The 24,139-nt window shown below is 37.0% G+C and overlaps 1 protein-coding gene across 1 annotated transcript in view; it reads left to right on the top strand.

The window, feature by feature from the left end:
• UNC13C (unc-13 homolog C) overlaps window positions 1-24,139 on the top strand; it is a 525,683-nt gene that overhangs the window by 207,753 nt on the left and 293,791 nt on the right. The window contains exons 6-7 of the mRNA XM_070422420.1: window positions 6,462-6,540; window positions 9,276-9,347. Of these exons, the coding sequence (XP_070278521.1) occupies window positions 6,462-6,540; window positions 9,276-9,347 (151 nt within the window). The remainder of the gene's footprint in view (window positions 1-6,461; window positions 6,541-9,275; window positions 9,348-24,139) is intronic.

Below are 24,139 nucleotides of genomic sequence, written 5' to 3'. Positions count from 1 at the left end.
TGTGTCATAGATGAAGTCAGTTTAAGAGAGAACTTAATCATAAAAATTAAATTCTAAGTGCTAAGAAGGCATGGTATCAAGAGATTAATTTGAGTTTTTTTCATAATAGTATAGCTATATTCTACAACAGATGATGTCTTCATTGTGATGAAATATGGAATTAAATAATATTTAGGTATGTGGGGGGTGTCATCAGTTACACAGACACAAATATTCATTGTTGACAATAATATAAATTAAAAAGGTGAAAAAAGAGGAAAAGAAACTATCCTAAATCAGTGGTTCTCAACCTTCTGGCCCTTTAAATACAGTTCCTCATGTTGTGACCCAACCATAAAATTATTTTCGTTGCTACTTCATAACTGTAATGTTGCTACTGTTATGAATTGTAATGTAAAGATCTGATATGCAGGATGGTCTTAGGCGACCCCTGTGAAAGGGTCGTTCGACCGCCAAATGGGTCGCGACACAAGGTTGAGAACCGCTGTCCTAAATAATATAACTTAATGTGCAGCAGGTAAACAAGTAAAGTATATAAAAGATGGAGAAATTTGGAATGATTAGTATTGGGGAGGAGCTTTATGCTTTGAATTTTATTACTGTTTTGCATCAGGAAAATTATATTAATATGTTCTCAGAGGGAAGGCAGGGGAGGGTGGGTGGGTGGGAAGAGATCAATCAAAGGACTTGTATGTATAACCCATGGACACAGACAATAGGCTGATGAAGGTCTGGGGCAGGGTGGTGAACAGGGGCAGGCTAGAAAAGTTCAATGGGGGTGAATAAGGAACATATGTAATATTTTCAACAATGAAAATGTTTTTAAAATGTATGAAAATGATATAATGATAAGCCAAATAAAAAAAGCAAAATAGAGTATTTTATGTTTACCATTAAGTAACTAAATAAATACAGAGTTATTTTTAAAAGTCTGAAAGAGAACACAGCTGAAAGATTATAGGAGAGGGATTTAGAGTGATTTATTATTAATCTTTTTCTTTGCCTTAATGCTCCACAATGCTTAAAAAAAAAAAAAAGATTAGTTATATAGTCCTGCCCAATAATTGTCTTGCAGACACTGAAATAAACAGAAGCACTATGATTTGTTTTCTTTTAGGCCTATAGTCTTCAATTAACTTAAAAACTCCCTTGGATATAAACAGTGTCTACCAACTCTGATTTCTAATGAAAATTAGCTGGTCTAAGAATATGACTAATTAACCATCAAGCATCCACTTGTGGAAATAGCACACCATTGTCTCAATATCAGAAAGATCTACCTATGGAAAATCTGCTTGATAGATTTCTGCAATACGCTCCTGGTGCCTTCTGAGAATTCTCTTCCAATCTATATACATTCAGTGTATTTCCAGATCAATTTTAGATGAAAATAATAATTAATATACTTAGTAAAATCAACTTGTACCTCCTCTATCTAAATATCAGATATCTTGAAAAGTACAGAATATATATCCTTTAGATCAGTGGTTCTCAACCTTGACGGCACAATAGAATCATCTGGGAATCTCTTCAAAAGCCTGATTTCTGGGCCTCATCCTCCAGAAATTCTGTTTCTTTGTTACTAATGTTGTGGCCCCACCCCATAACAAAGAAACAGAATTTCTGGAGATTGAGGCCCAGAAATCAGGATTTAAAAAAGATTCCCAGGTGATTCTAATGTGCAGCCAACGTTGAGAACCACTGCTTTAGATCATTTGTATTATGTATGTTCTATAACTGAACCTGAGTCAAGTCAAGATATATAGCAATGTACTTTTATCTCAGATTTCATTAAAGTAAACATCCTTTAATGTAATTATGCAAAGAACTGATAAATAAGCAATAAAACTATTAGACTATGTAATAGAACAAATGTTGAATTAGAATACATCTCACTTAATTTAGCCATATTACCAATTTTATGTGATCATTGACTTTCTAGATATGTAGATCTCTTGTCTTTTTATCCCATGTGCAATCCCTGTAGTCTAAAAGACTCTTTTTTCCTAAGGAGTACATCTTAATGGCTGGAGAAGAACTATTTGGGAAGGACTGGAACTATTTTCCAATGATAATACTATTTTGGAAATAAGTTGAAAATTTTTCAAATAATTACTTATAGATGAACTGGGACAGTCTTCTTATTTTCTCCTAACAATTTTGTTTTAATTAAGATATTGGGAGAAGGAGGGGACATCTATAATACTTTCAACAATACAGGTAAATTTTAAAAATAAAGAAGATAAACCGCTATGAGATCACTTAAAAAAAAAAACATATGAGTTTTGAGGTAAGACAGTCTTGCAGTGGAAATTAATTTCTTTTTCTTTTTATTAATCCTCCCTGGAGGATATTTTTTTCAATTGATTTTTAGAGAGTGGAAGGGAGGGAGGAAGAGGGAGATAAACATGGATGTGAGAGAGACTCATGGATTGGTTGCCTCCCACACACACCGACCAGGGCCAGGGATTGAGCCTCCAACAGAGGTACATGTCTTTGACTGTAATCTAACTCTTGACCCTTCAGTCCTTGGGCCAACTCTCTAACCACTGAGCAAAATCAGCTAGGGCTTCAATGGAAATTAAACTTTGCCAGGTAGTTCTAAGCCTGGGTAAATTGCTTAACTCTATTTTCATTAACAGTAAAATGGGGTTAATTGTAAGTCTCAACTCATTTTATTGTTATAAATTTGGACTAATCCAATCCTGTCAATAGTAGGGTATGGTAAGCCATAGGGCTTAGGTTCAAATCCTGCCACTGGTCTCTCACTTAGATAATGACCTTGGGGATGATTCTAAACTATTCAATGCTTCCATTTCCTCATTTAAAAATTGAGAGAAATAATTGTATTTATATCTCACTGGATTTTTGAGAATTAAATGAGGTAATACATGTAAAGATTGTATAATTGCTAACATTCTATGTGGTTCCTTTTAAGCTTCGCATAAATATTAGCTAGGCTTGACTAGTTTGCTGGCTACAGTTAGGAACAGCCTAATCTAATCAGCTATACAGCAAAGGGATGAAATCAAACAGCTTTCAGAGAATCCAATCTTACCATCAGAGTTACTTGTCTTCTGTTACCTGTGTGGATGACTCCTCACCTTCTCACCATTTGATCTAGCTAAATTCTCCTGGATTTAAGTTCTTGGATATATATCCCTGAACTTTAACTCTAGCATGGAAAGTCAATGATTTCTTTATCTACTGATATTTTCAGTCTTCACCATATTTTGTTATTTAATCCGTCCCAGATCTCTTCTGGTTAGGGAGTCTCTTAATAAATATTACACATATATTTTACATTTTGTGGAACTTTGCAGTATTTACCAAGCTCTTCTCTACCCATGAGAAGGGCAGACTTATTTTTTTAAGATACAGGGTTGAAAGAAAAGCTTATTAATTGATGGATAAGCTCATGAAAGTATTTGTTTATATTAACTTCTCTGAGGAGTGATGAAAATGTAAAATTATAGGAAAACACAACCTGATAGAGAACACTTTTGTGGTTACCGGAAAGTTAAAAGAACTTTTTTTACATCATTGCAATTTTATAAATTACAAAGTATAGGTTCAACTGATTCCTGAATTTGTGAGTCTACAGAGTTGCTCAAGATTCTCTCGGTGTACCTGTGAATTTGAATTAAGTTCCATCAGAAGGAAACATAAAGAAAATAAATCATTATTGATGGAAAGAAAATGCACAACTCCTATAACACTCTGCAGTGTATAAATCACTTTCTCAACCATTATCACAATCCAGTGTTTCTTTACACAGTTATTAAATTCACAATATTTAGGAGTCAAAATATTTCAAAACACTTGAGGGCAGTTAGTATGATTTCCAAATAATGTAGAAAGACATTTATTAATGCATACTTTATGCCATTATTATTATTTCTGTTCACAGAGGGGAAAAAGTTGAAACTGTTTGGAATCTAAGCCTTAGATTAGAGCAAATAATACTGGAAAAATCCTTTCTTTCTGTGAACAAAAACCCCCTCAATAATCCTTTTCCCTTTTATTTAATATTTGGAATGTGAGAGGGTCAAACATGAACTGGCAAGGAGAGGGGGAGAATGTGGAGAGAGCTTAGGAGGGAAGCAAGAAGTTACACTCATAGAGAGGTTGGCTCATTTTCTGAAGATGGGTGTTGAGAAGACAAAATAAAAATTCACTACTATCTCTTTCTGCTCCACTCTGCAGTTTCTTGCAGTTCATAAGAGCATGCTGCCAATGATTCCTCTTTTGTTATGCCAATTCTTGATCATTGGTTGTCACGTGACCAATATAGCACTTGGCCTAGAGAATGTTAATTGGCATTATTCTGGCAATGATGGAAACTATATTACTAGTTAAGTCCTTTCTCATAGAATCAGTGTTGGGCAGTGTCTTAAATAGTCACCTCCTCCCACCACGTACACTGTTTTCCAGTCTATATTTTCTCCTTTCCTTCTCTCTTTTCTTTCCTTTTCCATAATCTCTGCCCCACAGTATTTTTTCTCTGTGCTCTATGATCTAAACTAAAGGGAACTCTTAGTTGAAGTGCCTGACCTTAAGCATAATTTGTTCATCATTAACATCCATCTTACTCATGGGAGGTGGTTTTAACATTTTACATTTATCACCACATTTGATCCTTGTTTTTAAGCATTTAAGTTATGGCATTATTACTACTTATTACCCTTTTATCTCTATTGATATTTTTCTTTTATTAATATTTTATATGAGTTGTATGATGCATTTAATAAATTATCCACGATCACCAAGGTAATAATTAATGCAACTGGAATACTGGAGTTAAGACCATGGCTACTAAGAAAAATCCAATAAGACAAAGGTCTCGCTTCATTAAACCAAGCAGCAAGAGCAAAGAGGCCATCTCTGTGTCAGTGGAAAACTGGACTATAGAATGTTGTGGTAGCCTGTTCCAATGACAGAGCTGCCCAGCTAACAACCAGAGTTATGAATTGTGTTGTTCCTAGTGAAAAGGCTGACTCTAGCCTGGCCAGTGTGGCTCAGTGGTTGAGTGTCAACCCATGAACCAGGAAGTCACTGTTAGATTTCTAGTCACTGTTAGAGCCCAGGTTGTGGGCTCAATCCCCAATGCAGGTGTGCAGGAGGCAGCTGATCAAAGAGTCTCTCTCATCATTGATGTTTCTATTTCTCTCTCTTTCTCTCTTCCTCTCTCTGAAATCAATTTTAAAAAAGGCTGACTCTAAAGTGGAGGTTAGCAAAATTTTGTATGTTAGGTGAGCATAAGAAGAAGCTATCATCTGTATTTTAGCACCATTTTGGTTGCATAAAAAAACTAGTTTTGATAGAATAAAAATTAAATTCAATGTATTAAACTCATTTTAATAAGCATAACTATTAATATATTTTAAATTTATTTTAAATTGCATATGCTTATTAGAAAAACATTGACCGTAACCAAATTTATAACATAGTAAGAGTCTTCTCATTTTCTCTCACCTAATTTCATTCTACAGAGATAACCGTAGTTATCAGTTTGATGAATATTGCTCTACATATTTTCTATGTCTATATAAACACATGGGATCATATTAAATTTATTAACATGCAGAATTGTGGTGTGTTTCTTTTACATAATATACTATGAGTATTTTTTCATATAAACACAAAGATTTATTTCATTCACCTTAATTATTGGGCTCTTCCCATTGTAAAATATATAATAACTCATTTAATCAATATGCGATTGCTGAATATTTAGGTTGTATTATTGCTATTATAAAAATATTGCAGTGAACATTCTTGTATAACAAATTATTTTAATCTGTGCTTTTATCTGTGGGTAAATTAAGATAAGTAGAAATTCTTGTATTAGCGTAATCACTAATCTTTTCAGTGGATATCCTTGAGGTGCCACTTTTCAGTTTAATCGGTGAAAATTAAGCACACATGTATAAGATGGTATTTTATTATATATATAATATATATTTTATTGTGTGTGTGTACGTACCATTGCAAGCAGACCAAAATTGCATCAAATGGTTTTGTACAAAGATCCATAGACCTAACAATTTTTATTATCCTACCTCTGATACTGAAAATAAAACAATGCATGAAAACAGGCTGTATATATTTTAAAGTTTCAATGTATGAAACTATCCAAAAAGAGAAATAATCACTATGTGTGGTAGCTAGAGTCTCTCCTCTTTGGAAAGGTCATAGTTTATTGATTTTAGAAGAAGGGAGAGAGAGAAACATCAATCTGTTGCCTTCTGTATGTGCCCCAACTGGGGATCAAACCCACAGCCTGGTATGTGCCCTGACTGTAAATAGAATCCACCACCTTTCAGTGTAGACAGTGATGCTCCAACTAACCAACCAGGGCTCTATTTAATCTTTTTCACAGCTTTTTTTATTATGAACACTGGAATTCTCTTCTAGGAAGTCAGTTACTCATTGAAATCATTTATTTTTCCCTCCATCAGCACTGCGTGGGGACTTTATGGTATTGACAGTATGCCAGATCTCAGAAGGAAAAAAACTTTGCCTCTTGTACGAGATGTGGTAAGTCAGTCACTCCTGTTGAATTGCCTTTGATTGCATGTGTTCTCTTTGTCTTTATTGGATGCCATATTGTCCTTCTCATTAAATAACTGACCTGTAAATATTTCATAGAATAGAACATATAAGAAGCTGGATTCTAGCAAGTGTTATATTTATTATTTCTTTAAAATCTATTAGATGGGGAAAATAACTCTAACCTTCTGACAGCTCTAGATATTAGTTGAAATTACAAATGGAGTTAAAATGACCCTATAATTGAGCAAAAAGAAGTCACACAGCATGTCAAGCAAGCTGCTGCAACCGGCTTGGATGTGTTCCATGTTATGAATGACCACAAGTTTAATTTGCAGTTCAAGGCTTGCTTTGAATTTATTCACCTTAACTCAGTAGACTTTAATACTTATAAATTAAGCTGATAATATTAATCATTTTTATTCTATTCTGTTAATATCAACTCTAGCCAAATGAATAAGCTCTTCCACTGCCTAAAGAAAACCATGGCTCCCAAGTCATTGTAACTTTCATTAGCCCTGAACATAACTCTGGGTAACTCAAGCTCTCCTATAATGAGATATACTGGGGAACATCTAGAGATGCAAAGAATTAATAATGTTCTGTATTATATTATGAAAACAAATAGCCCATCAGCATAACAAAGAGTGTTTTCTGACATCTACAATGTCTTCACATTTTTTCTGGAGGCATATTCTTAATAGTTTATGACATGAAAATATATTTTTTCCCAGAGAAACCAAAATTTATTTATATCAGTAACTTCTTTTTAATCTTCATCCAAGGACATGCCTTTATTGATTTGAGAGAGAGAGGAAAGTAGAGGAAGAGAGAGAAAGAGAAAGATCGATGTGAGAGCACATCAATCCGTTGACTCCCACATGTGCTCCAACAGGGGATCACACCCACAACCTGGGTATGAACCCATGACCTTTCAGTGTACAGGATGATGTTCAACCAACTGAGCCACACCAGCCATGGTGATATCAGCAATTTTTAATTTTGCTATGAAAACCTTCATCTGAAAGCCATCACTTTAGTTTTAAAGTAGAAAGATACAATCATGACTGGGATGATCTTTTACTGAAAAGCATGCTATGTCTGTCCTATTAGCTCAGAATACTGCCATTGTAGTGTGGATGTTATTTTAAAGTGTTAGGTTTATTTAACATCATTATACTCTTTTCTCACCTTTCTTATGTCTAATTATTTATACTTTGTTTTCTCTGACACATGGAATCTTCAGGCCATGGTAAGTGATTATTTATTTATTTAATTACTATTTGCCAATTTTCTCAATTGTACAATACACTTATTCATGGAATAAAAGTGGGCAAGATAAGGAAAATAAAGAGAGACATACAAAAATTATATGTTTGGGTTCTCCAAGAACTTAACATCTGGTTCAATTGTGAAAGACAGACCAACTTCTATAAACAGGTGCAGACTAAAATAGGGTAAAGCATTATTTTAGGGACAGTAGGTGTCAGAGATGGATGATAATCTCAGATAAACCACTGGATGTAGGCCCTAATAGGTTCACACAGTAGAAGTGCAGACGGGTAGAGTGATTCCTTCCTCACTTAGGATTGTGCTGAACTTGATCTGGGTGCCTGACTTTGTAGCTACAAGGAGATGTATTTATGACCAGATGCATTATTCTACTATGACTTCCTGTAGCTTTTAATGGGAGAGCAGATCTAATATTCCCATATAGAACTTCTAATTTCCAAAGATTCCTATAGTACTGTTGAGTTTATTATCTATATAAATAAAAAGCCAGCAACCGGAATGCTATAATGACTGGAATGACTGGTCACTATGACACCCACTGGAGCCAGTGAAATGACCCAATCTGGGGCTGGGTCTGGCCAGCCAACCTCCCAAGAGCCCTCCCTCCAGTTGGACTGCCCCTTATCAGCCTCTCCCACCCCATTGGCCTGAAGCCCCTCACCCCCAGCTGGCCCTGCTCCTGATTGCCGCCCCCACACCCCAATAGGGGGCGGGCCAGCCAGCCAACCTCCTCCCACCTCCTCCTCCTGACGGGCCAGGCCCTAATCCACCCCAATTGGGGCTAGGCTGGCGGGATCCCACCTGTGCACGAATTCATGCACTGGGCCTCTAGTATTACATATGTTTCAGGTAGAAGCAGTATATTGGTTCTATTTTACAGGGGAAACTAAAGGGACTTGACTCTTATTTAAAATCACCTAAGTTACCAGCCTTGAGTGAAGAAAAAACCTCTGAGTAGAATGGTTCTCAATTGATAAAATGAACCCATGGAAGAAAATATCTTAGCTAGATTTGGCAGAATATTCAGGGAACTGTGAACAACTCAAGAATGATCTAGCACCAATTAGGATTCAGGGTCATCACACACATCAGCTGGCTCTGTGCCAATGGTCATGTTTTATAAAAGAATGTGCTCATGACCACCTTGGAGAGAAAAATTCTAAAAGCCTCTTCTAGCCTGGAAGCCATAGATAATTACCCTGCCTTACTGGACCTCAATGTTCTCATCTATAAAATGTAGGGGTTGGGTTTGATGGTTTAATGTTCAGCTTTAATGTTCTATGATTCCTCATTCTAGATGAATTGGCTGACTACTGAAAATGGCAGGTCCCTATTGAGCAAACATGAACAATAGTTTATATTCTTACATTTTTACATTCTGCTGAGCAGTCACCTCATGTACCAATAATTCATAATTCTGTCTGTTTTAGACCTTGGCTGCCCGGAAATCTGGACTCTCCCTGGCTATGGTGATTAGGACATCACTAAACAATGAGGAACTGGTAGGTGCAAAGTCCATTACTATGTATCCATCATAGTCCAGTGGCAAAACCATCCTGTTTGATGCAGTCATTTGTAATGCTTGTTCCAGTTCTCCAGGAATAACTGGGAGCATGGGAAGAGTCTGATCCTAAAATAAATTTCCCCTGGGCCTCAGCTTCACTATCTTACAAATTATCCTTTGTTGCTCAACTATGCATGAAATGTCCCATCTTTAGACATGTGGTTCCATCCTAACACAATTTAGCTTTTATTTTCCCCCTGAAAAAAATCCTGTTAAAGTTTTACATAGTTCAAGTTTTGTCTCATTTATGAGGCTTTCCAAAACACCCTCCTCCCCTTCTGGCTGAGCTATTAGTTTCCTTTTGTGTTTGTTTTGTTTTGTTTTGTTTTTAGCGTTTAATCACTACCTCCATAAGGTAATATAGTTAAGAGTGGGGGCTATTTGGGGTGAGTCCCATATCTTCCATTAAATTATCATTCTTGTATCTGGCAAGTTATGTAACTGCTGTAAACCTGAGTTCTTTCATCTGTATAGTGAGGTGACAATAGAGAATTAAGGGGGTGGATCCATGTTTAACACCCAGCGTAGCCTAAGATATAGTAAACAATAAATACAGGTGTCTTTCTTTATTATTTTTCTCATTACACCTAATTTTATTATTTATATAATCAACTTGCATAACCCTTTACTTTTAGACTGATATCTCTGAGGGTAACATAATATTTTGTTTGTTGATCCATATTTTCATTTGTGTTGCTTAGTACACTGTCTGGCATGAGGTGGAAGCTTTGTAATTCTTGCTGAATGAAAGAAGATACAAGTAAGCTGCAAATATCTAGGTCAGGGATTCTTAATTTGGCTCCTCAGATTCACTGGGGGGAGCTTTAAAACACACCTTCTGTCTGGGTCTCATTCCCAGTGATTCTGATTTAATTGGCTTCAGGTGTAGCCTGCATAGTTTTGAAAACTCTCAGGTGATTCTAACATGCAGTGGATGTTGTGAAATGTAGCTCCATCCTGCACAGACACTGCTGAGGCTTTCACTTAAGACAATGTATCTGTGCCCCTTTCATGTGGAAATTAATATACTCTACCTCTCTCAATGTTAGTGATTTTGTCATTCTTATAGAATTTTTTCCCAAAACATTACTTGTTATAAATTTCTATACCCTTGACATTTAAACATTATTTATATTTCTTATTCTCTTCTTCTTGTCATTGTCATCTTTCAAAAGCCCACATTTCCTAGGTCTTATCAGCAAACTCCCCAATCTCAATGTACATCAGCAAAACAATACATGTTCATTTGAATATCTGAGTGTTAAGGCAAGTTAAAACATTTTCTATTGTGCCAGGGAATTGAAATACTGTGGCTGCTTCCCCAGGGGCATGGGACACCATCTAATATTTTGAATATAGTTTGGATTTAAGAGAAAGTAAACATCCTCTATTGATATATTCCTACACTATTCCTTTTTTATATTTCAAAATATGGTAATTGGTTTGAAGTGCAAATACTCATTGCTATAAGAACCTAAGAGGAGCCCAGCCAGTGTGGTTCAGTGGTAGAGTGGTGGTCACAGTTTGATTCCTGACCAGGGCACATGCCTGGGTTTCAGGCTCAATCCCTATTAGGGGATGTGCAAGAGGCAGCCAGTCAATGATGCTCTCTTATCATTGATGTTTCTCTCTCTCTCTCTCTCTCTCTCTCTCTCTCTTCCTCTCCCTCTCCCTCTCCCTTTTTTCCTCTTTCTCTTGCCTTTCCTACCCCTAAAATTTAAAAAAAAATGCTAAGAGGAAAGCAATAGAGATTAGAGGAATATTACCACAATTTCTGAGGCTCTGACAGGGAACCTACCCTCACTTTATGGTTAAATTAACTATTGATCTACTTTTCACCAACTTAACTATCACTTTACTCTTTAGTTTTAGAAGATGGATGTAAAAGTTTTTTGTTTGTTTGTTTGTTTTCTGCGCAGGTGCTGGGTGGATAAGTAGCATCCATCAGCTCCCTCTCAAATTCATAAAGCCCATTTCCCTAGAACCCATGTCTCAAAAAGTAAATGAAATATGGCCACTATACAGCAGGCATATTAAGTGTCACCCTTGACAAGCCATCACATTAATTCATTACATGGACAACTAACATTAATGCTGAAGAGGATAGTGTCCATTTCTTGGTGTTGGAGGTCTTCCTAGGTATCCTCAAAGTGAAGGCATGAGATACTGGCCTCTACATGAAGGAAAACGGCTTGGCCATGTGGAAACAATCAAATGTTAGCTCTTCTATTTTCATTCAAGAGATGTATGTAAGAAGCTCAGGTATCTCTTCCGAAGAAGGAAAAGGCGGTAAAGCCTGATGCGAGAGGCCAGAGGGTCAGCAACACAGACCCCATTAGCACTGTTGGCAGTGGGACAAGCATGCCAGGTGCCTCTCCACCTCAGTCCCCACTCACCCGTGAGGAGTTGGTGGAGCTGACTGGGAATCTCAGCCTAGGAAGCCCTTCAGGAGTAAGGTCTCTGAACATTTCCATCTGGCTTAATAATGCAAGAAGGGATAGCATATTCGGCAACAATAGTCTGCCTGGTACTACGCTACCTAGCTTTGTCCTTGCTTTCAGCTGTTTCTTCAGCGTGGACCCAACAGTGGGACAACCAAAGTAGATCCATTCAAAATTAAATAAATATTAATTGACTACTATGTGTCAAGCATTGTTTCAGATTCTGGAAATAAGGCAGTGAACAACTCAGCTAAAAATTCCTGCTGCCATGAGGCTTTAATATAGGAGGAGGGGAGCTGGCAGAGAAGAGACTGGTGGCTGCTGGAGGGGACAGAAGTTGGGGATCTGGGTGAAAAAGGTGATGTGATTGAGAAGTACAGATTGGTAGTTACAAAATAGTCACAGGGATGTAAAACACAGCATAGGGAACATAGTCAATAATATTGTAATAACTATGTGTGGTGCAGGTGGGTATTGGAAATATCAGGGGATCACTTTGTGAAGTATATGATTTTCCAACCACTATGTTGTACACTTGAAACTCATACAAAATAATAGTCAATGTAAACTGTAATTGAACAATAAAGTTGTATATGTATATGTATTTGTATATGTATATGTATATGTATATGTATATGTATATGTGGTAGGGGAGGTGAGATACTATGTTTTATATTGTTGCTGCAGGTCATGATGGAAGCTTCTATCAGGCAGGAGTTATAAAAACTCAAGCAGAGTGAGGAATACAATTCACCAAGCCTAAAAGAGATTCTAGAACCCTGCTTTTTCTATCTGGATTTAGGACCCTGTTTAGGAGTCTGGTCTATTGGCATGCTTCCGGGATTTTCCCTTCTAAGTAAGGGTTGGTTTGTCTAGGAGACTGTGGGTCCTTCTTCCAGTAATGGGATTCAGGGCCAGTAAAAGGGACTCACAAGAGCTAGGTATGGGACTAATCAGGAGATCAGACCTGGGCCATATTCCTAGCATGATACTAGAGAGATAACATGGAGGGTTAAAGCCGGTGGGAACACCTGTCTGTTCTGGGGCTCAATCCAGATGTTGTAGGCTCACATACACACAGGTGCTCTGGACTATTGCTCAGGAACAGGGGCCCTTGCAAGTCACATGGACAAGTGTTGAAGTGAAATGGGCCTGAATTACAACCTCAGCTCCACCTATTACTGCCTCTCAAAGCTTGTATCTTATCAGTACTCCTTGACTCCCTGACACTTGTTCACCTCATCCTGAAAATGAAAGTGATAATTCTTATCTCACAATTTATGGGAATTAAAAAATGCCTTGCCAGGCAGAGCAGGTGGCAGTCAGGGAAGCAGGACAGGGACTTGTGTTGAGGTATCCAGGATATATGCTAAGTTCAAGGTTTCCCTGTCACTTGGCAGCTGAGGGTCCGATGCCAGGGAGTACTGAGTTGGAAACCAGCAGTACTGATGCCAAATGTAAACACCATCTCATTTGCAAGTGTTGCTATTGGTCCTGCTTTTGTCCTTCTTCCAAAGAGCACAGTCATTGGCTTGAGATAGATGTTGGTCCACTACACCAGTAGCTGTGGAAACCTGAGGAAGTTACAGAAACTTTCTTGACCTTGATTTCCTCATATGTTTACTAATTATATAAGATTTTTGCATCTGTGTTCCAATGGCCTTTGATTACTGTGTATTTGAGCAATTTGGGCATCAATAATAAATCAGCTTCATAAATTAAGTTGGGAAATTTCCTTTTTGTCACTTCTCTGTGATGGTTTGCATGAAATAAATACTGCTATACCTTGAAAGACTAGCAAAACTTGCTACTAAAACCATCTTTATTTTCTTAGGGTAGCGATTTGACAACTGAATCAATTTATTTAATATAATAATCCTATCCATGTTTTTTAAACATTTCTTCTTGAGTCAATTTTGATAATTTTTTTCCCCAGAAAGTTTTTTTCCCTAAATGTTCTAATTTAGTACCACCAAATTATTCAAGTAATCATATTAGGATATAGAAATGCTAGTGCTGTTTTTATCTTATCATTTCATACTTTCTATCTTTTGTAAAATCAGTACTGTAAGAGGTGTATCTGACATTTGTTTTATTGATTCCAAAGTGTTTCTTTGTTATCTATTTTTTTTTTATTTCTGTTCTTGTAATGTTTAGATTCACCCTCTATTCTCTTTGTATTCATTCTGATGCTACTTTTGTAACTTATTAAGTTGGATATGTAGTTTAATAATTTTCATTGTTATCAACTATCGCATACATACAGAGAACATTCACAACATAAGTGAAGGAAATAAATAACAATAACACATACACCTAGGAATCCATGGCTCAGTTGTAGAAAGAGAGTATTTCCATCATATGTATTTTTTCCTCATTTTCTTTTTTATTCCGGTCTTAAATATTTTGTCTGTTTCTTACCACACTTGTCTATTTTAACATAATTTCCTTTTTTTCTTTTTGAACATATGCATTTAAAGTTATTCATTTTCTTTTCAGTTCATTTTAATCGCATCATACAAGTTGTATATATAATGCTTCTACTATTGTCATATAGTTATTTCATAAATGATCCACTGGTTAGTATTTTGGCTCATCAATTACATAAAAATATTTTTTAATCTTCCAAAGATAAGTCATATGGGTTTAATTTTCGTTACTGGATTGTGTTCAGAGGACATGGATGGTATACTCAGTCTTTAGTATTTAATTGAGAATTGTTTTATGGCTTATTACATAATCAATTTTGTAGATATCCCATATGAGCCTTTCTTGTTGGGTACATTAATTTTGGGAGTTTTATACTACCAATAAACTGTTTCATTCAGTTTTGCTAGCAAGCTTATCTTTTAGATGCTTTTTCCTTTAAATATATTCTATGTGATATTAATACAGCTACACTAGATTGATTAGGTCAATTTTTTCTTGATACATTTTCTAGTCCCATTTTAAATATCTTAATGCTATATGTGTATCTCATAAACACACAGCTTAATTTTAAAATTCCATTTGAGAAGTTATCTTTTTACAGATAAATTCAGTCAGTTTATACTTATATTTGAGCTTTGTGCTATTTCTTTTAAAAAATGTACTCTCTTTTTTCTTTATCTCTTTTCCAATCTTCCTTTGTATAGATTGAGTTTTCTTTATTTTCCCTCTTCTCCATCAAATGGGTTATCTATACTATTTCTTGTAATATAGTTAATATATTTCTTAAATGTTTAATAAGCATACTTTACTTCTCAAAATTTAAAGGCTAATGAACAAAATAAACTGTTGAACAAAATTGGTTCAGAGACATAGAAGCATGGAACTGTTGAATCTCAGAGGGAAAGCTGGGGTGGCTGGGTAGGTGGGAAGAGATTAACCAAAGAACTTGTATGCATATATGCATAAGCCATGGACACAGACAATAGGGTGATGAAGGCCTGGGGCAGGGGACACGAGTGGGTTATAAAGAGTCAATGGGAGAAAAAAGGGGACATATGTAATACTTTTAACAATTAAGATTTAAAAATAAAATAGTCAATAATTCTGTTCTGAAAAAAAACCACATAAATAAAGATCTGAAAATGCTTAGGCTCCCATTACTACCCTCTCTGTCCACATTAGGAGGAAGGCAAGTCCAAATATCATGTCTGGAAATGGTCTGGAAACCCCAAGTTCCCAGCTCATGTGTTTTAACTGAATTGTGAACACATCTCTTGGGTTTCCACAGAAACAATTTTTGTAATTCTGACAGTAAGTTTCTTTCTTTTTTTTCTTTTTTATTCCAGGTACCTGGGGAATCTATTTCTTTTTGGCTCTTTTACATATTAAATCTTTTTTCCAATACTTCTCAAGTAGGCTATATTAACTTAGTCTGCCATGTTGCCAGATAAGTTTTCCAATATGTAAAATGAATGTGCTTATATTTCTAGAGGCATTGTTGGGGGAATCAAATAGATAACAAATAGAAAGCACTTCAACAATTTTTGTTATGTAAACATGTAGTAAATATTAGTTATTTTTATTATTAACTGCATCACAAAAATTTGTATGGCTAAATGACTGGCTTTGCTTGGTCACACAATAGAACAGTAGAATGAGTTTTCTCTAAGGCAGATAGTTATTCCCTTCCCTCTCTTCCTTGTGTAATATCCTAACCCCTATTCCTGCTCTTTCATGGCCTCTGTCAGAATATTTGTAAGGACTCTCTTCTTACAAATATTCTGACAGAAAAAAGAAAACATCAACAAAACAACAAGAAAGCCCACTGCATGGGAGAACATATTTGCCAATGTCATCACCGATAAGGGTTTAATCTCCAACATTTACGGGGAACTCATACAACTTAACAAAAGGAAGATAAACAACACAATCAAAAAATGGGCAATGGACCTAAATAGATACTTTTTGAAAGAAGACATAAGGAAGGCCAAGAGACATATGAAAACATGCTCAAAGTCACTAATCATCTGAGAGATGCAAATCAAAACAACAATGTGGTACCATCTCACACCTGTCAGAATGGCTATCATCAACAAATGACAAGTGCTGGAGAGGATGTGGAGAAAAAGGGATCCTCATGCACTGCTGGTGGGAATGCAGACTGGTGCAGCCACTGTGAAGAACAGTATGGAGTTTCCTCAAAAAACTAAAAATGGAACTCCCATTTGACCCAGTAATCCCACTTTTGGAATATGTCCCAAGAAATTAGAAACACCAATCAGAAAGGATATATGCACCCCTATGTTCATAGAAGCTCAATTCACCATAGATAAGATTTGGAAACAGCCTAAGTGCCCATCAGCAGATAAGTGGATTAAAAAACTGTGGTACATCTGCACAGTGGAATACTACACTGCGGTAAAAAAAGAAGGAATTCTTACATTTGCAACAGCATGGATGGAACTGGAGAGCATTACGCTAAGCAAAATAAGCCAGTCAGAGAAAGATAAATATTACATTATCTCACTCATTTATGGAATATAATGAACAACATAAACTGATAAGCAAAAACAGATCCAGAGACAGAGAAGCATCGATCAGACCATCAAACCTCTGAGGGAAGGTAGGGGAGGGTGGGGGGTAAAGGGAGAGATCAACCAAAGGACTTCTATGCATGCATATAAGCCTAACCAATGGACACAGACACCAGGGGGGTGAGGGCATGAGTGGGGGGGGGGGGCAATGGTGGGCTAAGGAAGCATATGTAATACCTCAATCAATAAAGAAAAAAAAAACCTCCCTAAGTCATATGCCCTAAAGCTTAAAAAAAAAAAAAAAAAAAGAAATATTTGTAAGAACTCAGTCTCTACCCAAAGTAATCAAATTTCTTTCCATGTTAAAATGACTAAAGTTGTCCCCACTGGAGGGATTCACATTATATTTGGCTTTATTTTAATAATTTACTCATCATTTATCACCTCCATTATTTATATATACATTTTTTATTAAAAGTCTCAATTGGAGAAAAACTGATACTTATAGTACATGACAAATCTACCCTAATTTCTTTTCAGACCATGTTCTGTCATAATACAAGGCACATCCCAACTTCTACTCTCCTTGAATTATTTAATTACCCACTTTATCATTGTTCTGCCTTTTTTATTTGGACTCACCCTGCAAGTTACTTAGGTAGGTGATAATTAGTATCCATTATAAAATAATCTGTTAAGTAAAAACAAATTACATAATAGTCTTCCATGGATAGGTACATAACTTTTATCTCTATTTGTATTTTATCTAACAAAAAATAATTTACCTGAGTAATTTTAGCTTCTATAATTGTATGTGATGATTCTGATGAGTAAATTGGCTCTAAATTATGTCTGGAACTTACGGGGTGGGGCAAAAGTAGGTTTACAGTTGTTCATATGGAAAGTAATACAATAATTAATGAAAAATAATACAGGAAGACATTATGTGCTTTGTGTACTTACAACTGTAAGCCTACACTGTATTTTGCCCCACCCTGTATTCTACCATTATTCTGTCTTCACGTTTATAACAAATTTTAAAGGGCACGCACCTAATCTTTGCTCTGCAAATGTTTCCGATGACTTTGTCCAGAAATAATAACATGATACCTATAGGACAGCAGATAGATTTTTTTCCCCTAAAGACCATGCAGCAAGCACACAACAAATATTTCAAAACAGTGCAAATTTTTTTGAGGTTAGGGATGTTTTTATAATTCCATGAGGGAAACCCACAGGATGAAGAGGAAAAGAGACCTTCATTAGCCAATTCATTGGTTAACATCGTGGGGAGGAAAAGAGAAAAGCCACATGGCAGACAGAGGTAGATAAGCTGTGTTCCTGTCCTAAGTACTAACAGTTGGTAGATTGGAATACTGATGGTCTAAAAACACTAGTCACTGCTCTTGGCAGGAAGCCTGATGGCTTTACTTCTCAGACACATTTTAATTTCCTCACATAGAAAAGGCAATTCATTTCCTTCCAGTGTCCTAATTATTCAAATAGTGACATATTAAGGCAACTCACCTTATATTTCAATTTCTTGGATCAGAAATCCTTAACAAAATATTTGTCCAGAATGTGAGCATCCTCCACTTTGTAGTCTGTAGTTTGTACTTGGCTACAAAGGTTTACCAGAGTTAAGGCATTTCTCTTACTGTCATTTCTACAGATTAAAACGGGTTCTGCACACCATAAAAATTGCCTCCTTTTCTTGAATCACTTTATTAATGTAAAAAATGTTCTTTTTTCCTAATTGCAAGTCTCTTATTCTATCTATAAATAGAAAAAACAGAGATAAAGACAATTCCTATCTTGAAAAAATTAAATTAAAAGCTTTATTTTTTAATTTTTGTGCATTGTACATTTTTACAATGAGCACATATTTTATTATAATCGGAAAGTACATACATATGCTTGCTGCAGAAGATTTGAAAACTTTAGAAACCTTTAAAATAGATTAGCACCAAGTCTCCGTAATTTCTGAATTCACTTTGTCCTCGGGACCTAGTCCCAGTAATCAGAGCTCTGCTTGTTCTTGAGGCCACCCTCTCCATGTGTTTGGTTCCTGGTTTATGGAGGCCAGAGACCCTCTCGTGATAACATATCCAGTCCTAGCCCTTCACTTCAGCTAGGATCCTATTAGCTGTACCTACCTATTTTTTGCCGCTCAAACTGCTACATTAAACATAATCTTCTCTTCCCTTTAATCCAGCTCCTGTGCTGAGTTACAGACTTCCATTTCCCAGGGCTAGTTTTAGTGTGTTCCCTTGTTTTCTTCCGTCTTGCTTTTATTCAGTGCCCCTTAACCTATCTTTTTGCCTTATTCCACAAAATCCCACACTCTCAGTTCTTATAATCTTGCTTGACTGGTCTTATTTTGCTGCTAAGAAAGCACCTTCTTCCCCCCAAGATGCAATATGCCTCTGAGATATAAGAATCCCCTCCTTTGAGATGTATTTTTACATGATGTCCTTGACTATTCACTGAACAAGTTTCTAAACTGACCATAATTACATCTTATGCTTTGCTGGAGTAAGAAATGTTTTATGTGTCATTTATTTTAGAGTAATTTTCAATATGTCAATATCCCAAAAATCAAGAATGAAAAAGACTCATATTATCATTTTCCTGAGACTATGGAAATATACCCTCTAGTAAATTATTGGATGTTTTCCTCCCGCATCTTACAGCTTTTAAATGTTGGCATTTGTTTTAATACTCCATTCAATTGATTTTCAATGCACTGTCTAATAAATGTTTCACATTTTTATTTTTTGAAATTAGCTTCACTCTCTTTTCATAAAGTGGATCATGGCTCTTTAACAAAACCAAACCAAACAAATCATTTCAATGAAATTATCTCAGCTATCTATCCAAAACTCTGTTTTCTGTCAGCCTATTTAACTTTTTATCAAATGTTTCTTATATTTATTACTCTTATGATAGCCTATGGATGTAGAGCACTGACTATATATCACTTGAATTCAATAAAAAGAAAACGGACATGGGGATTAGATGAAATGTACTAATCATTTATTTAATCTTAAAATATAAATTCATCTTAAAAAATAACTTCTTGCTCAACTCTGCTAAGTTCATATGTATTTCTTACTTTTCTATGTTCAGTAACACTGACTTGTACTTCTACCCAGTGTTCCTTTGAGTTAGAATCATAATTATTTTTCCTTTACTAAAAGAAACAAATTACCTGATATGATTGCAAATATATCTAAATTCCCTCCTTCTTTTTTTAGCTAAATCAGAAATGCCATCTCTCTCTCTCCCTCCCTCCCTCTTCAGACCCTCAACTCAGCTAGAACAGGAAACTGTAACTATATGGATAGCTCATGGAGAATCTGTAATGCCAAGAATCATTCAATTCACTTCAATAATATTAAAGATACCCACCTTGCTAGGCAGTAAAGGGAGAGTAAAGATAAATAATGCATGCTCCTAATTCTGAAATAACTTTTTTTTTTGTCTAAAGTTTTACATATGTCCCCTTTTTCCCACTAGACCACTGCCCCCAGCCATTCCCACCTTGGGCAAGCCTCTGCCGGAGCCCGCCGGCACTACAGTCGAACAGTACCTGAAAGGGGGGTGAGGATTGAGAAAAAAAGACAGACATAAAGATGGGATCGGGAGGACTGACAGTTCAAGACTGCAGCCCCGAGTTTATTTCACACAGTCTTTTTATACATTCACTGGTTACATATGCATTTAGCAGAACTTAAGCAACTTTCGATTTGATCAGCGCAAGCATCTCCTCTAACAGTCTCGGCCAACTTCCTTTTTTCCAATCCTTCGTCTCAGTCGGCGGCTGAGACCGACTTTCATGATCTAAGCTCAGCTAGACTACTTCCTTATTCTCACAAGCTATACTGCTGCAGCACAATTTTCCTGCTTATTTGGCATTTAGCAAGCTAAATCAGTAACTTGAACTTTAGTGGGATAGAGCGTGTGACAGCCCACCTTGTGAAAGACTGTCTTCTCGGGACCTTGTCAAACCGAGACCGCTCCCCACAAGCCTCCACTGCCCCAGTGTCTGTGTCCATTGGTTATGCTACTATGCATGCATACAAGTCATTTGGTTGCTCTCTATCCCCCCCACTTCCCCTGCCATTTGTCTCTGGATCTATTCTTGTTCATCAAATTATGTTGATCATTATATCCCACATATGAGTGAGAGCATGTGATATTTATCTTTTCCGACTGGCTTACTTCGCTTAGCATAATGCTCTCCAGTTCCATCCATACTGTTGCAAATGGTAAAAGTTCCTTCTTTTCTATAATGGCATAGTATTCCATTGTGTAGATGTACCACGGTTTTTTAATCCACTCATCTGCTGATGGGCACATAGGCTATTTCCAAAACTTGGCTATTGTAAATTGTGCTGCTAAGAACATAGGGGTGCATATGTTCTTTCCAATTGGTGTTCCTGGTTCCTTGGGATGTAGACCTACAAGGGGGAATTACTGGGTCAAATGGGAGTTCCATTTTTAACTTTTTGAGGAAACTCCATACTGTCTTCCACAGTGGCTGCACCTGTCTGCATTCCCACCAGCAGTGCACGAGGGTTCCTTTTTCTCCACATCCTCTCCAGAGCTTGTCCTTTGTTGATTTGTTGATGATAGCCATTCTGACAGTGTGAGATGGTATGTCATTGTTGTTTTGATTTGCATCTCTTGGATGATTAGTGACTCTGAGCATGTTTTCATATGTCTCTTGGCATTTCTTCTGTCTTCTTTCGAAAAGTGTCTATTTAGGTCCTTTGTCCATTTTTTTGATTGGATCGTTTATCTTCCTTTTGTTAAGTGGTGTGAGTTGTCTAAATTTTGGAGATTAAACCCTTATCTGAAATATCATTGTCAAATATGTTCTCTCTTGCAGTGGGCTTTCTTGTTGTTTTGTTGATGATTTCTTTTGCTGTGCAGAAGCTTTTTATTTTGATGTAGTCCCATTTGTTTATTTTCTCATTAGTCTCCATTGCCCTAGGACAGTGATGGTGAACCTTTTGAGCTCGGCATGTCAGCATTTTGAAAAACCCTAACTTAACTCTGGTGCCGTGTCACATATAAAAATGTTTTGATATTTGCAACCATAGTAAAACAAAGATTTATATTTTTGATATTTATTTTATATATTTAAATGCCATTTAACAAAGAAAAATCAACCAAAAAAATGAGTTCACAAGTCACCTCTGATACGCATGTCATAGGTTCGCCATCACTGCCCTAGGATCTATGTCTATAAAGATATTGCTATGACATATGTCTGCTATTTTGCTGCCTATGGAGTCTTATAGGATATTTATGGTTTCCCATCTTACATTGAAGTCCTTTAGTCATTTTGAGTTTGTTTTTATGTATGGTGTAAGTTGCTGATCTAGTTTCATTTTTTTGCATGTATCTGACCAAATTTCCCAGCACCATTTATTAAAGAGACTGTCTTGACTCCATTGTATGCTCTTGTCTCCTTTAGTCAAATATTAATTGAGCATAATGGCTTCAGTCAATTTTTGGGTTCTCTGTTCTGTTCCCTCGTTCTATATGTCTGTTCTTGTGCCAGTACCAGGCAGTTTTGAGAACCATGGCTTGGTAATATAGCTTGATATCTGGTATTGTGATCCATCTTCTTTCTTAGGATTGCTGTGGCTATTTGGGGTCTTTTTTTTATTTCAGATAAATTTTTGGAGAGTTTGTTCTAGATCTTTGAAGTATGTCATTAGTGTTTTAATGGAGATTGCATTAAATCTGTAGATTGCTTTGGGTAGTATGGACATTTTAATGATGTTGATTCTACCAATCCATGAACATGGTATGCTCTTACATTTGTTTATGTCTCCCTCTATCTGTTTTTTTTAATGTCCTGTAGTTTTATGAGTATAGGTCTTTTACCTCCTTAGTTAAGTTTATTCCTCGGTATCTTAATATTTTTGGTGCAATGGTAAATGGTATTTTTTTTTTTATTTCTTTCTGTGAGTTCCTTATCTCTCTCTCTCTCTCTATATATATATATAAAGAGCCAGCATCCAAAACGTCTGCAATAACCAAGGCTCAACAGAACACCAGAAGTCAGTGCTGGGTTGCCTTGGTGACCCAGCACTGACTGCCGAGGGGGCTGTGGATCAGGCCCAGAGAGAAGCCTGCATAAAGAGAGGCAGGGTCTGATCTGAAGCCTCTGTGGCAGCTGTTGATCAGCCATTGCCTCTCTTTCTGGGCTTTGCCAGCAGCCGCACCTCTGTTTCTCTCCAGGCCTCCAGGGGGTGCTGCTGATTAGCCCTGTCTCTTTGATCAGGCCCAGAGATAGGCACGGAGGCGCTGACTGGCATAGAAACCAACCAATCAGAACCAAATATGGGTGAAGGGTGAGGAGCCAATGGCTGCCTAGGAAGCAGAGTTTTTGACGCTGACTGGCATAGAAACCGACCAATCAGAACCTAATCTGGAAGAAGTGCAAGGAGTCAATGGCTGCCTAGGAGGAGGAGCTTTTGGCGCTGATTGGCATAGAAACCGACCAATCAGAACCTAATCTTGGTGAACTGTGAAGGCAGACCTAAGGTGGGGGCTGAGGAAGGGTTTTAAGGGCAACAGCTGTTTGGTGTAAGGTGTAAGAAAGTGGTTCAATTTTTTAATGACTGCTTTGGCATATGGCTGACTATCAGTCCAGATATAGTGATTATGTGTTTTTGTCTGCCAAGAGCATCACCTCCTGCTGAAAAAGCCTCCCCCCCCCCATTTAAGCAATCCTAAACTATATAATCTAGATATACTAATAAATGGATAATATGCTAATTAGACCGGGTCGACCGGCCATCTTCCAGATGTCCAACTTCCTTATGGACAAAACCATGATGGTGGGGGCCGAGGCAGAGGCAGTTAGGGGCAATCAGGCTGGCATGGGAGGGCAGTTATTGGTGATGAGGCAGGCAGAGGCAGTTAGGGGCAATTAGGCCAGCAGGGGAGGGCACCTGGGGGCAAGATCAGGCCAGCAGGGGAGGGAAGTTAGGGGCAATCAGGCAGGCAGGCAGGTGAGCGGTTAGAAACCAGCTGTCCCAGATTTTGAGAGGGATGTCCAACTGCCGGTTTAGGCCCAATCCCTAAACCGGTGGTCTGACATCCCCCAAGGGGTCCCGGATTGGAGAGGGTGCAGGCTGGGCTGAGGGAACCCTTCCCCCCTGTGCACGAATTTTGTGCACTGGGCCACTAGTTGGTGTATAAAAAGGCCATAGATTTCTGGGTGTTAATTTTGTATCCTGCTACATTGCCAAATACATTTATTAGTATTCATCTAGCAGTTTTTTTGATGGAGTCTTTGGGGT

This window comes from Myotis yumanensis, unplaced genomic scaffold (genome assembly GCF_028538775.1).
Source record: "Myotis yumanensis isolate MYYU_CA2020_CCGP unplaced genomic scaffold, mMyoYum1.0.hap1 SCAF_1, whole genome shotgun sequence".
NCBI classification, from domain to species: Eukaryota; Metazoa; Chordata; class Mammalia; order Chiroptera; family Vespertilionidae; genus Myotis; species Myotis yumanensis.
Note: the sequence above shows the minus strand (reverse complement) of the source record. Positions and strands in the feature narration are given on the sequence as shown.